Source organism: Cornus florida, unplaced genomic scaffold, assembly GCF_030987335.1.
Source record: "Cornus florida cultivar Cherokee Brave unplaced genomic scaffold, ASM3098733v1 CherokeeBrave_3.0.0_Hap2_Chr03, whole genome shotgun sequence".
Lineage (NCBI taxonomy): Eukaryota > Viridiplantae > Streptophyta > Magnoliopsida > Cornales > Cornaceae > Cornus > Cornus florida.
The window spans coordinates 41270694-41282378 of record NW_026775573.1 but is presented as its reverse complement, the minus strand read 5'-3'; the positions used below and the strand labels follow the sequence as shown (position 1 = coordinate 41282378).

At 36.4% G+C, this 11685-nt stretch overlaps 1 protein-coding gene across 2 annotated transcripts; it reads right to left on the bottom strand.

Moving 5' to 3' along the window:
• Window positions 1-1377: 1377 nt before the first annotated feature.
• Window positions 1378-7652, bottom strand: LOC132300353 (glycine-rich RNA-binding protein RZ1A-like). Of its 2 annotated transcripts, XR_009480401.1 has the most exons (5): window positions 7520-7652; window positions 4066-4196; window positions 2753-3288; window positions 2477-2677; window positions 1378-2074 (listed from the first exon to the last, which is right to left on the bottom strand). XR_009480401.1 is itself a non-coding variant. In XM_059797384.1 (4 exons), exons 2-3 carry the CDS (start codon window positions 4174-4176, stop codon window positions 2773-2775), a joined length of 627 nt encoding a protein of 208 aa, XP_059653367.1. In that variant the 5' UTR covers window positions 4177-4196; window positions 7520-7652; the 3' UTR covers window positions 2414-2677; window positions 2753-2772. The 2 variants fall into 2 exon arrangements, 1 of the variants encoding a protein (XP_059653367.1); XM_059797384.1 differs by lacking the exon at window positions 1378-2074 and having other exon boundaries at window positions 2414-2677.
• Window positions 7653-11685: the final 4033 nt, after the last annotated feature.

Below are 11685 nucleotides of genomic sequence, written 5' to 3'. Positions count from 1 at the left end.
CCAAGGATGATCAAGAAAAGATGTCAAGGTAGCTTGCTTCTCATTCCGTCTCTCATGCAGCAGCACAAACCGCCTTAGGATTCAGCAGAAGTCACAAGCTTCATAAGAACCTCCGAATTCATAGAATCAACTGGAAAACTGTCTTCAAGAATATAACAAATGCCAAATAACAACCGAGGTATTCAGATTTTGATACCGAGCTGGGATGGGCAGGTGAAAAAAGTCGGGCAGGGACGGGGAAATTTTAACAGGGGTGGAGGAGGGCACACCCGCCCTAAACCAACCCCCTTCTCCAACCCTAACTCAAGCCTCTCTCTCTTTGGAAGGCGAATTAGGCATCGGCTGAACCATGTGATGACCCCGTTCCATTGGTCCAAACATGACAAAAATTGTTTTGGTACCGAGGGAACATACCAAACAAATTTGAGGACAACCAATGGATATTATTCTAGATGCCCTGATCTCTAGTCCCCAAAATGAAGTTGAATGCTCAGACCCAGCTGCCAGGTGCAATATATTATGGGAAACTGAGTTCTCGTACGTCATACCACCACAACTACCAACTACCGAGGGAGATGAGTTCTCGGATGTCATGCCACCACATGCCACCACAACTACCTAGAGTTCTCCCTCCTCCCCGAAGGGCTGTTGATCACCAAAAGCATTCAGAGGAATTGCTCGATGCGGATGATATTCAACCCCCTAAATAATTCACAAACATAAATTCCGATCTTCCTACTAACATTGCGCAAAATAGAGATACGGAAAAGAAACGGGCAAAGGCCAACCTAGAGGCCAGAAGTTCAGAGTACCATAAAAGATCAATTGACATGAAATTAATAAAAGGCCATGCAGTATAGCTTCAATGACCAACAAAGGAATCAAGGTCTTATTAACTTGTGGCGTTATGATGGAAGTAAGTACTACATAATCATATAAGCTACCCACCCACAGGTCACCGGAGTTAAAGCCTAGAGAGACATTAATAGAAATGCCTAGGGAAAAAGGAGAACCTAAAATCACTGAGAAACAACTATACCAAGTAAATTCACATATACTACTAACAACATTTATAGAAAAAAAAAAATATACTACTGGTGTCATTCCCACGTCGGACAGTATGGTGTGGCTGTGCACCAGTTTGGTTTATCCCAAACATGACACTGAATCTTTCAACCAGTAGTATTCTATAAAACAGTATCACATATCTCAATGCAAACACATAATATGAAAAACAATCCAAAGTAGCGAATATCGATTTTGGCGGCAAAGTGAATCAGAAAAAGCAACCCATTCATGCAGCAGAGAGAAAAAATGCAGCATCTAAAAGGGCACGGGTAAGTGCATTGCAAGAAACATATTTTGGTTAAACAAAAGTGAAAACAAATTTAAAAATGTAGTCAAATTTCAATGGTTTTAGTTAGTTACATACATATGGTGCCTGAAAGAAGGAATTGGTGAAAGATGTAAATACAAGACAGCAGTAGTAATCAAAAGCACAAAAGACATGTTAAAAAGGCGCTTTCTTCACCCAAAAACACAAAAGAACACAGAACAGAAGATTAACCAAAAAAAAAAAAAAAAAAACCATCATCAAAACACAGGGACCATCCAAGAATCTTTTTCCTTTCCAAGATTCAGGAGTCAAGAGGGGCAGGCTCCAATGCAACATTTTAATGCAGAACCATCCTCAAGGAAAAAGAGATCAGGTAAGGAACCACAAGCTGACATGGGAAAGACAAACTGACTTGATGGAAACAAAACCACTGATCTGGATCTCAGCAATGAAAACCAAGACATCACAAGTGGTGAACAACAAGAACAATCTCCCATAGATGGTTCTTGTTGCCGAACTCTTCATGAGCTTCCACACAACGAGCTGCATGTTAAAAAAGAATGGAACTCTCCCATCAATGTGCCTCACAGAAGATAAGAGTGGCTTCTGGATATTAACTTCCACATGGCATGTTGCTACCGGTGTACTTTCTCAATTTTAATATGTTTAAAAGTATCCACAATTAGCGACAATGAAACCCAATCATGTATCCAAAAAGACCATAAATAGCCAAGAAGCCTGCCAAAAGGTTAACAATATTAATATTGCAATAAGCAAGAATAAAGAATACCATATACGTTAAAGTGTTATGTAACTTAGAAAATAAAGAATTAAATTATAAAATTACCCAATCAATCCCCTTTGAATTTAGAAGAACTGAAAAAAGAATTATGCCAACTATAACACCACCTCAATATCCCAATCGAAAAAGTAGCACTTATCCCCAAGGTCGACACCAAAAATATTTTGTATTTTCACCACAAACACCAAGTGTGCTCACTATTGGTTCATCAGAGACCCGTCTAACACCAATATGGACTTCCAGATGTGCAATTGCATAATATATAAAAAAAGATCAATTTGAAACCAGCAGCAATAATGGCATTCAAAAATGTAAGGCCAGATTCGAATTGTGCATACCAAGCAAGCATAATAAGGACCCCATCGGACCAAAATAACAAACATTTAGGGACACAAAAATAGCAGATTATTGGTGCCAAGTTTCACACTTCCAAAAGATTCATCCATTACATTCTCCCAAACATCAAGAAGTCAAGACATCCAGTGGAAAGAAACTTCCATCGCTTGCATCCAGTCCCAGCAGCACATCAAGTTCTTCAACTGCAATAGCGCATGAACAGAGATACATCAATAAAACTGTTGAGAAATTTGTAAAGCTCAGGGTTTGTTACATACCAGAACTTTAAGCAGTCAATTTATCCAGATCTGGAACCCCGGCGATCATATGGTCCAGAACGGTCACGACTATATCGATCACCTCCCCCATGTTCCCTATTGCGTCCACCAGATCTATCTCCATTCCTACTAGGACCATAACGACCAGAATCATTGCCACTGCTGCCGCTGCCATACCTATCATCCCTGCCACCGTACTTGCCTCCTCTAGACCCTTCATCATCACATTCCCTAGCAAAATGTCCAGGCTTACCACACTTAAAGCACTCTCCACCACCAGATCCCCGACCACCTCCATAGTCACGTCTGCCATCACGATCCCGACCATGGTCACGGTCACGGTACCGGTCACGGCTGCGGTCACTATCATGACCCCTACCAGAACCTTGAAAAGGCTGAGCTTTTTCAACAGTAATTCTTCGCCCATCTAGATCCATCCCATTCATTTCTTCAATGGCCTCTTCCATTGCTTTCTTCTGATCAAAAGTGACAAACCCAAATCCACGAGAACGCCCAGAGATCTTGTCAACAGCAACCTATATCAAAGAGAACATTTTATCTACAAGAATTTCTACAATGACATTCAAAACATGAATTATTTTAAATCACCGGTGACATAGCTTAAAAGGCAAATAACTTGTCCCAAACTGATAAACTATATGACTGATTTTCTCACGTTAAATGCTCATATATGAATATACATGAGTTGAATTAACCCCCACCATGCATCCCCACAACCCCCAAAAGGAAGAAAATAATGCTTGATTTCCTTATTAAATTCGCAAAGTGCAATGAGCTAGTCATCTGAACCTGGTGAACACTCATTTTTTCAGTTTATGCAGGCATCCCAGGCCATAAAGGGGGAAAAAAATTCAGGTCGAGGTGCCATCATCAAAGACAATGCAAGCCATTTTCAGACAAAGAACCACTGAGAGATGAAATAAAAGAACATTTAGCCACCCCGAGAAAATAATAGTAATAACAGCACCTGAAAAAGGTTGTTCACTTGTTCCAGTGGACATTATGCCAAGTATGAGAAGAATGTAAATTGATGTGAACAGGCCTTGGTAAATTTCTAAAGGACTGGAAAGCATGAAGACAAAAGCTTCCGGCAAGGTCATGAAAAATCATTAACTTCCAAATGGTAAAAAATATGAGATGGTGGTGGTTCTGAGGGAATGTGGGAGAAGAGAAGAAAAGCTGTAAGGTGAGGAATTGAAAAGTATATTGTGAGCGTTAAAGTACAAATTTAATGAACAGAGTTTCATACAACCAAACAAAAGCATGGAAACACAGCTCAAACGATTGACTACCTTTGCCTCAAGAAGATGACCAAACTTTTCAAATAAATCTTCTAGACTTCTATCAGATGTGGACCATGAGAGGCCACCAATAAAGCAGCGGTACTCAGCACCTTCTGACATCCTTTGAACTGCCCTTTTTCCTAAAAGTAAATATTAAAAATAAAAACAAAAAATTAGTAGATATTCCACCTTTGTGATACCTTTATTGGTCTTTGACTATCCCGTATTAAAAGAGCAGCTATAGGAGGAGGGATAACGTCCTCAGCTAAGGTTCGCATACAATGCCACAAATAAATAGAATGGAATGAAAAGATATTCATTCATATCACCATTAGCAGGTAATCAAAAAACCAACTACTACTAGAAAGTGCAATCCGCAATATAGTGAAAACCAAAAATAAATAAATAAAAATAAAAAAGCATGCAGTCTCATGACCATAATAAACCATTTTTGTAATGCTCAACACACAAGTCAGAAGACTTGTTATTGAATGATCCACACAAATAAAGAAATACTTTTAGGAAATAAGGAATGTCAGCATGAAAAAATTGTACAATGAGGAAAAGAACTATGAGAGTTGCATATGACAATAATATAATAACAGACACTCTAGAAATCAAACAAATGATCAATGCAGTAAATTAGTAATTAATGACTGGTGGATGCTTATCCACACACACACACACACACACCGCGAGAGAGAGAGAGAGAGAGAGAGAGAGGAGGAAAAAAAAAAAGACTAATGATGTATTTTGATGACTTGACAGAGCATTTCAAACTATTGCATTTGTTCTAACATTTAAACAAATTTATTTGTTTCTTTTAACACTTACACATAATTCAGTGAAAAAAAATAAAAATAAAAATAAAAACCAACACCATTCTTAATAATGTACTTGATTTAAAAACAAAAAGAACATTAGTATATATTCCACCTTCATACCGTGCACAATAAATGGAAGGGATCAGAAAGAAGTCTGTTCATATCACAAGTAACCATACAACCAACTACTACCAGCAAAGGGAATCCATAATATAATGGAACTGAACCAAAAAAAAAAAAAAGCAATCTCATAACCATCATAAAACCACTTTTTGTAGCGCTCAACACAGAGTCAGAAGACTTGTTATTGAATAATCCACACAAAAAACAAAAAGAAATACTTTTAGCGAAAAAGGAATGTCAATGTAAAAAATTTGTACTATAAGGAAAAAACTACAAGAGTTGCATATAATAATATAATAAGGAGACACCATTTAGAAAGCAAACAAATAATGGATATAGTAGCAAATGAATTGGCGGAGTGCTTATCCCAAGAGGAGGGAGTAAAAAAAATAAAAGTACTAATGGACTATTTTGATGGCTTGACATAGCATTTCAAATGAGCCTATTGCGTTTGTTCTAGTATTTAAACAAATTTAGTACTTACTAAAAGCATAGACTCTTAGATTCAGTAAAAAAAACTCTTCCGTTGACACTATCATTTACATTCATCGTCTCATTCCTGCAGCAGCTCCACTCTAAATAATGTACTTAATTTTAAATGCTTTAGACAAGTGCACCGAATCAAACTCCATTATGCCCTCGTCCTATTTTTGCTAAAATATTCCAGTTTAGGATGTGTTCCCATCCATAGTTATTAAAGGCCCAAGGCGCTAGAAATCCTTTGGAGCCTAGGCGCGAGGCGCACGGCGAGGCGCGCGCTTGAGTGAAGTAAGGCGCACAATTGAAAATTTAAGCTACCATAATAACATTCATATCTCATAAGTCATATCAATATTCTAAAAATTAATATCAAATATAAAAAAGTAAATCCATCAACTATACAAGCATCCAACAACCATAAAATAGAGCACAAATTTGTTTTCTTGAAAGGCAAAGCAAAATGTGATTTTTGAATGGCAAAACAAAGCACAAAAAGAAATAAATATATTAACAAAAAAAAATTGTTAACAAGAAAAAAAAAAAAAGAAAAAAAAAACGGAGCAAAAAAAAGAACAGAGAGAGATGAGAGAACTAGACGAAGAGAGAGATGTAAACAAAGATAAGAAGAGAGGGGAGATCTAGAGGAGAGGAGAGAAAAAAGAAAAGAAAAGAAAGAACTGACGTGGTTTCGTTGTTCATCTCTGCAACTAGGGATTCGTCTTCGTCTCATAATCTCATTCTATTGTTGTTTGGTTAACACTTGGACTCTTGGGCCTTCTTATTTTTTTATTCTTTAGAACAAATGTTCAAAGTTCCTTATATCGTATGATTGAGCTTGCTTTTTTGTTTATTAAGTTGCCAAAAGTACCCTTTTTGGCTTAAGAAATAGAACAATCGTATTTTTTTAAACAAATATCAGTGAGGCGCACCTAGGGGCACCTCACAAACAGGACGAGGCGCGCGCCTAGTAAACATCAGTGAGCTTAGGATGGCAATAGGCGCTAAACCTGAGCCTCGACGCCTAGGCGCGCCTTTAACAACACTGTTCCCATCTAAGATGCATAATATCCTATTGATTTAATGGTATAAGATGATAATCATAGAATCATAAAGGGAACGCGTGAAAGTGGTAATTTATCACTCAAACAAGAAATCCCCACAACTGAATCATTATAAAGAGAAATCCCCAAATCTTTACAGTATTTAATCAATATCTTAGACTCTAATCATATGTGAAGCAAGCCTATTTAAACATTCAACTAACTTCATTAATGGAACAAACCCAAACTTTTCCCCTATATTCTTGCAAATAATTTGAAATTCCTATAATTTGCAAACCATTTCAAACACATGAATTGCCAATATATCTTTCTTATAATCTCAAGTTATGAGAGATATTGGTACTCTTGCTGGTTTTTTCCTTACTTTATCAAAAATTTCTCAATCATCTTGCACATTATAAATTATTAATGTGCCAAATAATCACCAGAAAGGTGCAGTATCCGAACACGCACCAAACCCTGAACCTATATTTTCAATGTTGTACCACAAGAATAAACAACCTAATGTAAAATTCTCTTAAAATTTCTGTGGGTCTTGAATAATTAAAAGGTTTCTCAGCATGATTCCTCCAAGTTATCGTCGTAATATTACAATCATCAAACCAACTATAAACATAATCATCACCGTCCCCATCATAATCGTACATAATATTCACATCTGAATCAACAAGCTTGTATTTGTATATACACATGATTAAAAAAGGAAGAAAGAAAAACCCTAAACTTAAATCGTCAAAAAAGAAAACCTTAAACTTATGATTGATGACACAAACATAAAACAGATACACAAAGCATGAATTAGCCACTCAAACCATCAGTAAATATATATGATAAATCTAAAATAAATAAATTTAAATAAAAAAAAAAAGTAACAATCTATGTTCGTAGATTTGACCTTACAGTATCCAATATTTAACTACAATAAATAGCAATTAATTGTAAATAATTTGTAAAAGGACATGAACTGAAGTTTACCGAGAGAGACGACGCGATCAGATCAGATGAGAGAGAACAAGATTTAGGTTAATATTCGACTCTGTAGAGAGAGAAAATCAGATATATATGAAATATATACTAATATACGCAGAGATATATAGTAGTACGATATTTACATTAGGAAGAATTCGGGTGGTGCCAGTTGCACATGTGCGTATGATTGACGTGGTCTATTGGATGTTCGTTGGGGACATTCTGGTGATCTTGGCCGTCAATTGTAGGTTAGTGGGTCCTACTGTTTTTCCAACTTTCGTTGTGGACGTTCTAGTAATCTTGGCCGTCACTTTTAGGTTTAGTGGGTCCTACTAGTTTTTGCAATTGGGGGTAGGGGCGCTCAAATATTTTAAGAAAAATTATGATAATTTTTTTTCCTTCTCTTTTTGGCAAGTGGATAAAAAGCCTTATTTTTTTTTATAAATACATGAATAAAATCTAATTTATAATAAAATTATAAATTAAATTTTGAACTTAAAAATTTTAATTCATTAATGAACAATAACTTGAATTAATTTAATTTATTAAATATTTTTATGATAATAAATTTTATGATTAATTTCATTGACACCCCTTTAAATTTGGCCAAATATCACATTGAAACACCTTTCGAAAATTATTGTCACTTAGGTTCAATTTTACCCATAACTTTTTAATAATTTTATTTCAAAATATCAACAATTTAAAAGGACGCCTTCATTAATTATTCTCGCATACCCACTCCTTTCTCACTTTGCTTTACCAATCATCTAATTCCACCATTTTTATATAGGTCAAGTGCAGAAAGCACCCCTAAAGTATGCTTATAGTGCATATTACACCCCTCACGTGCAAAAAACACTCCTAAAGTTTCAATTTGGTACAAATAGGTCCCTCTAACAAATTTAAATCCTAAGTTGACTAAATTACCCTTACTGAACCATTTTATAAAATATATAAAAATAAATAATTTTGTAAAATTACTGAAAATGACACTATTGGAGACGCCCCTCTCGTGCAAAAAACATCTCTAAAGTTTCAATCTGGTACAAATAGATCTATCTGACAAATTTAAACCTTAAGTTGACTAAATTACCCTTACTGAACTATTTTATAAAATATATAAAAATAAATAATTTTATAAAATGACCAAAGAAACATTATTGGAGGACGCCGACAATGAATAAGTAAAGATAAAAATATAAAATAAAAATAAAAGTATAAAAGAAAAGTAAAGATAAAAATATAAAATAAAAAACAAAAATAAAGTGCAAACTAAGCCCGTTTGGCAACCACAGTTGCTTTGTACTTTTGTTTTGACCCTAAGTAGAAGCAATGTTTCTGCTTTTAGAGTGTGTTCAACACTATTTAGAAACTTGTTTGGTAACGTAAATTTGTTATAAGATTTTTGAAAACAAAAACATAAAAACATGTTTGGTAAATGTAACGACCCACTTCACCACATGGAATGATATTATTCGTTTTCGGCCTGAGCTCACACGGCTTTGCTCTTGGGTTTTACCCCAAAAGGCCTCATACCAATTGGAGTGACACACCTACATATAAGCACTTCACATTTCCCTTTCTCAGGTGATATGGGATTGTGCACCCGTAGCTCGCTAGTGTGGTAGCCTGTTAGTGTCTCGTACTCGCCCACGGCACACCCGCCCACATGGTCATCACAATCCACCCCCCTTGGAGGCCCGATATCCCCGTCGGCACACTTCCGACTGGTCAGGCTCTGATACCATTTGTAACGACCCACTCCACCACATGGTATGATATTGTCCGCTTTGAGCCTAAGCCTGCACGATTTTTACTCTTAGGCTTTACCCCAAAATGCCTCATACCAATTGAAGTGACACACCTACATATAAGCACTTCACCTTTCCTTTCCCTAGGCGATGTCGGATTGTGCACTCGTAACTCGCCAGTGTGGTAGCATGTCACTGTCTCACACTCGCCCACGGCACACCTGCCCACAGGGTCATCACAATAAAAAGTGTTGCAAGTTTAAAATTTTGAATGGTTAGTTAAAAATGTTATTTTAGAAAGTTTTTTTTTTTTTTTTTAAACAATGTTTTGCTACAGTGCAAAAGCAAACAAAAACATCATTTTGATGCTTCCGATTTTGGTCTCAATTTTGGAAGCACTTCGGTACTATTCAAAAGCACAGCAAATATTACCAAACATGATTTGTACTTTTGTTTCGCTACAGTACATTAGCAAAAGCAAAAACCACGAAGCAAAAGTACTAGCCAAATAGGCCCCGAAAATAAAAAAAAATTTCAAACTCCGAAAACCAGTGCACATTGATATTGAAATTTGTATTTATTTTTTAACAGTGTTGGTACGAAAATAAAATAAAATAAAGAAAAAAAAAATTAGTAGAAAAGAGTAAACCAAAATCTCAAAAAATTCAAATTATTCTTCTATAAATTCTCAAAGTTAAAAAAAAAAATGTTTAGAAATATATAAAGAGAAAAAAGTTTCAAATGTATATATACATACACATATACAGATAAGGTAATATATACATAACACCTCTATACTATAAGATTAGTAGCATATATACCCCTTTGAGCATTTTCGGAAAAGTAAATGGCAAAACGAGTATTACATCATTAATTTACGTTACAGGAGGTATTTTTGCACAATATGAAAAGATTAGAAATATTTTTTGCACATTTTTTCAAATAGGGAGTAAAAGTGTTATGCGGAGTATACTTGCGTTTAGTGTACAGGAATGGAATGGAATGCAAGTGGGAATGGAATGAGAATGGAAATGGAATAGAATGACCATTCTCATTTTATTATTTGGTTATAAATATGAAATGTGTAGGAATGGAATGATAATAACCATTCCAGTGTTTAGTTAAACTAATTTAAAATTTAGAATGGAATAAATTTCAATTTAAGTTCTCCAAAATATCTCTCTTAGTAACAAATAAATTAAATTAACAAAATGACATTTTTTATAATTTTTTTAAAAATATGTGGTGGCAGTGGCGGTGGTGGATGGTGGTGATGGAGGTGGAAAACGATAGTGATGTAGGTGGTGGTGTTGGAATGCGGCAGTGGTGTTGGTGGAAAGCGGTGACAATAGTGTGGTGGTGGAAGAAGATAGTGGTGGTGAAAGGAGATAGGGGAGTATGTGACGGTGGTAAAAGCCAATAGAGGTGAATGTGGTGGTGGTAGAAGGCAATGGAGGTGGCGGTGGTGGAAGGCGGTGGCTGTGGTGGTAGAAGGTGATGGCGATGGTGGAAGGCGTTGACGGTGGTGGCGGCGGCGGCGGCGGCGGTGGAAGGCAGTGGCAGTGGTGGAAGGCGGTAATGGTGGTGGTGGTGGGGGTGGTGGAAGGGGTTGACAGTGGTGGAAGACGGTAATGGAGGTGGTGGTGGTGGAAGGCGGTGACGATGATACAAGTGGAAGGCAATGGCAGTGGTGGTGATTAAAGGTGGTAGCGGTGAAAGGTGGTGATGGAAGGTGGTGGCGGTGGTGGTGTAAAAAGGTGGGCAATGGTGAAAGTCGATGGCGACGGTGGTGGTGGAAGGCGGTGGTAGTGGTGAAAGTCGATGCTGGCGGTAGTGAAAGGCGGAGGTGGTTATGGTGGAAGGAAGTGATGGTTTTTAGACTTGGAACATGTTGGTTTTTTGAGAAGTTGATTTTTTTATAAAAAAAAATTACTTGGGAATGAAATGGCAATTCCATAGGTTTAGTTGTGGAATGTATTTTCATTCCCATAAATGGATTTTCATTTTAATGGAATGACCATTCCCACTTTAAATTGCATACTAAACAAATGAATCGTTGGAATAGGCATTCCATTCCATTCCTGCACACCAAACGCAGCATAAGAGTGTTTTTTGCACTTGTTTTTTTTTTATATTCTTCAAGCTTTTACTTCTCTGTAGTGCCCTATCTTTGCCACCGTGGCTCCTTCCCACCCTCTCTCTAATTTTTTATTATGTGTGTGTGCGTATATATACACAACTGTAACAAATCAAAATCAAAACATTTTGATTTTTACAGCAATTCGTATGAACCAATTCATATATCAATTCAATCGGGTGACATAACGACAAAACAAAACTAATTCAATTGCAAACTAATCAGGCCTGAAATCCTTTAATCACAAATACATACAGGTATTGATGCTCTCCCATGAACCA

Bases quoted from the DNA above. Each gene is read 5' to 3' on its own strand.
- LOC132300353 (XM_059797384.1), bottom strand. From the start codon at position 4,176: ATGTCAGAAGGTGCTGAGTACCGCTGCTTTATTGGTGGCCTCTCATGG. The intron at 3,289-4,065 runs GTAGTCAATCGT...TCTTTGATATAG, and splicing joins GTCATCTTCTTGAGGCAAAG to GTTGCTGTTGACAAGATCTC.